At 40.8% G+C, this 3,541-nt stretch overlaps 1 protein-coding gene across 1 annotated transcript; it reads right to left on the reverse strand.

The window, feature by feature from the left end:
* Positions 1-497: 497 nt before the first annotated feature.
* Positions 498-2,915, reverse strand: npbwr2b (neuropeptides B/W receptor 2b). Its single transcript, XM_017435044.3, has 2 exons — positions 2,768-2,915; positions 498-2,515 (listed from the first exon to the last, which is right to left on the reverse strand). Exon 2 carries the CDS (start codon positions 1,949-1,951, stop codon positions 935-937), a length of 1,017 nt encoding a protein of 338 aa, XP_017290533.1. The 5' UTR covers positions 1,952-2,515; positions 2,768-2,915; the 3' UTR covers positions 498-934.
* Positions 2,916-3,541: the final 626 nt, after the last annotated feature.

Below are 3,541 nucleotides of genomic sequence, written 5' to 3' on the forward strand. Positions count from 1 at the left end.
TATATATATATATATATATATATATATATATATATATATATATATATATATGCCTTAATCATACCTGACACATGAAACATCTAAACCTTGGAACCAGTGTGGATGGCTGTGCACATGTATTTTGACAGCCTGAAACAACAGATGTTTTTGTCAGTTTGTCACTTTGATCAAAAAATCATTTAAAAAGAGAAATATATAATGGGTTGTCTGTAAAAAAGATGTTTGTGTAGATTTGACTAATGTAACAAGAAACAAGAAATACATTTCTCTTTTCTTATTCTTTTGGTTTAATCTTACATATATTTTTAGAGAGTCATTATTAATTCATAAACAGTTTTATCACAGATTGCTGTAAAGCAAAGGCAGACATAATGGTTTTGCCTGTGACTGTCTGTTAGCAAAATATCTTATGAACCACTGAGTGGATTTTAATGAAACTCTCAGAAAATATTTATTGAATATACATCTACAACTGCTTGTCTTTTGGAGTCACTCCAATTAAAGATGGGCACCACAGCTAATCAATATTAGCCAACACAAAAATGCCAATAATTTGGTTAATTTTACAGATACTGATGTGGAATTTAATGTTGTAGTAGCTGTGAGGGATGTGCAACACATTCGCTGACATCTAATGATATCACATAAAATTGCACATAACCTTATTTACAAGGTATGACCAAAAACAGCTACAACTTGTCGTTTATCAGCATATGTAAGATCTTAGTGTAAAACTCTGGCATAAAAGGCAGTGGGTGTTATGCATTCCTTCAAAGAAAGCTAGGCTTTGATTCTTTATATTTAGTTTTATGATGGAAACATTGTGCAAAATCTTTTTCTCATCTGTTATAATCTGATGCATGCCTTCCTAATTTGTTCTCAGTGGATCAGAGATGAGCACAGCCTCATTGCAGAGCTTCTAGCTGTTGCACCTTCAGGCTGGTTGGCACTCCAACATCTTTTTGAAAGCTTTCCTGAAGCTGTCGTCCAGGAAGGCATAAAGGAATGGATTGAGGCAGGAGTTGGCATAGCTCAGGCTGGTGATGAAGTAGGAGATCCCGATCACCAGTGGTGTGGTCCTCAGGTCTGTGGTCAGAACTACAATGGTGCTCAAGTGGAATGGGGTCCAACAGAACAAGCAGACAGCCAACACGATGAAGACCATGATGGTGACCTTCTTCTTGGCTTTGTCCAAGGCCTTGGCATTGCTGTTGAGCCTCATGTTTCTCAACTTATATAGCATCATGGTGTACAGAATGCAGATAGTAGACACTGGTATAGCAAAACCCAGAATAAGCGTGTAGATCCGGCTCATTTTGAACCACAAATTCTCTGGACTAGGGAAGCTTAGAACGCATCTCTTGCGTTCATCATTTGGGCTGACGTCAACTCCAGCAAAACCAGAGAACGGCATGACAATGAAAATGACAAGGATCCAGACGCAGAGGGAGATGATTTTGGCTGCTCGGTAGGTGCGGTATGGCATGCGCTTTGACCTCACTGTTGCCCAGACAACTAGGTAGCGATCAATGCTCATGACAGTCAGGAAGTAGATGCTAGAGAAGATGTTGTAATGATCTATGCTGAGGATGATTTTACACAGAACCTCCCCAAAAGGCCAGTAATTCAGCAGGTGTTCAGCAATGTTGATCGGCAACACCAATGTGAACAAATCATCTGCAATGGCCAAGTTCAGGATGAACATGTTGGTGACAGTTTTCATTTTGGGGGCTTTGAGGATGACATAGATGACTGCCGTGTTGCCCGTCAGTCCCACGGCACAGATCACAGAGTAGATGATGGGTAAAATGACATAAAGGTCAGCGTAGAAGTAAAAGTCTGAGGGAGGGGTGCAGTTCAGATCTGTGCTGTTTTCTGATGTGAAGGAGTCGAGGTTCACAGAGTTGTTACAGATTGGCAGAGCACTGCTGGAGACAGAGACATTCTCCATATTTGAAAACAGACAGGAACTAAAGTTACAAATCTATTTGTATTTTATGAAAAGAACTCTCAAAGAGGCAGAGGTATTCCTTTCCTCTCCAGTCATCAATTATTCAGACAAAAATGTTGATCTGATAGTCTGAAATGACTAAAAAATAAGTTTCCGGTTCATCAGAGAATACTCTTACTTCTCCTCAACTCACATATACTTACTGAGTTCTGACAAAAAAAGACAGATGGATCAAAACCTCTCAGGTGGGTTAAAGTTAATAAATTTTAAAAAAGCGTTTGGATTTGCTCAGTCTAATTTTAGTCCAATCCAACTCAATTCCTCATTAAAAACATCCAATTCTGTATCTTCACATTTGTTTTTTTCTTGAACAAAAATCTCCCATTCTGTTTGATGCTGCTTCTCTGCTCAGACAAGTCTGGATCCAGGATCCTCCTCTCTCCTCCTCCTATTATTCAGACTGAAGAACACCGGATTTCTACAGGCTGAACGGGACAAGGAGCAGGTTCTGTGCGCTAAGAGGGCTGTGCCGGGATTGTACTGATTCGAGGCGCATCAGGAGACCTGGACAACAAGCAGATGGAACAGAACCGAGCTGCGTTAAAATCATGACCACCAACACAAAGTGTACTTTTTACAATAAAGTCTTAAAAAATCCGACAAACGAAACGCAAAGCAAACTGGTCAGCGAGGTCCTAGTCTTTAGCTGAAAACGAGCCACATTTGATCCCTTAATATTAAACTGTTTTGATCCGCATTAACGTCAGATCAGATCGATGGAAACACCTTTCTGTTTAATAAGAGAAGACAACAAACCTGAGCCTAGATTCATTAAAAACGCCAACAACGGATTCAGATCGGACCAAAGATGAGGCTGGATTTACAGAAAGAGATCTAAACCCGGGACAGATGAGGTGGTTTATCCTCTGTGAGTCTGGCTCAGATCCCTGCAGGTCCGGACGCTCCGCTCTCCTATCTGCACGCGCTCCCGAAGGCAGCGCCTACGGCTGACGTCATTCTGAAATCTCCCTGTCAACGTGAAGCTCATCTGGTCCAAAACCGGTCCGTCTTCCCGGTGTCTTAAGGTCCGAGGGGTTCTGGCGCTGTCACACGCAGAGTGCACTTTTCAGAACCGAACCGCGTCCTTCCTGACCCTCTTAATGTGGGACAGAGTCCATGGTTTGTGTGTTTTGGGGGAAGGGGCTCAGGATGGGAAGAGACTGATGGATGAAGCTGAATTCTGTAACTGATTCAAAATCCAAATACAGCAGACAGCAGCAGAAAGGCAAATGTGACGATGTTTTTCCCTGTATCTAGGTCTGTGTGGGTGTGTGTAAACGTGTGTTTACCTGTTAGCAAAAATATTAAAAAACAAACAAACAAATAAAAACCCACGAATTTTAATGACATTTTTGGAAAATAAGTATTAGATGGACCTGTACAATGAATAACATCTGGAGCCAACTCAGTTTAAGCTGCCACAGCCAATTGAACATAGAAAACACAAAATTACATTAATTAACTCAGTCCTACAGAGATTGTACTAAAACTTGGTGTGGTAGTAACTAAAAGTCGTTTAAAGCACACGCT

This window comes from Kryptolebias marmoratus, linkage group LG8, assembly GCF_001649575.2.
Source record: "Kryptolebias marmoratus isolate JLee-2015 linkage group LG8, ASM164957v2, whole genome shotgun sequence".
NCBI classification, from domain to species: Eukaryota; Metazoa; Chordata; class Actinopteri; order Cyprinodontiformes; family Rivulidae; genus Kryptolebias; species Kryptolebias marmoratus.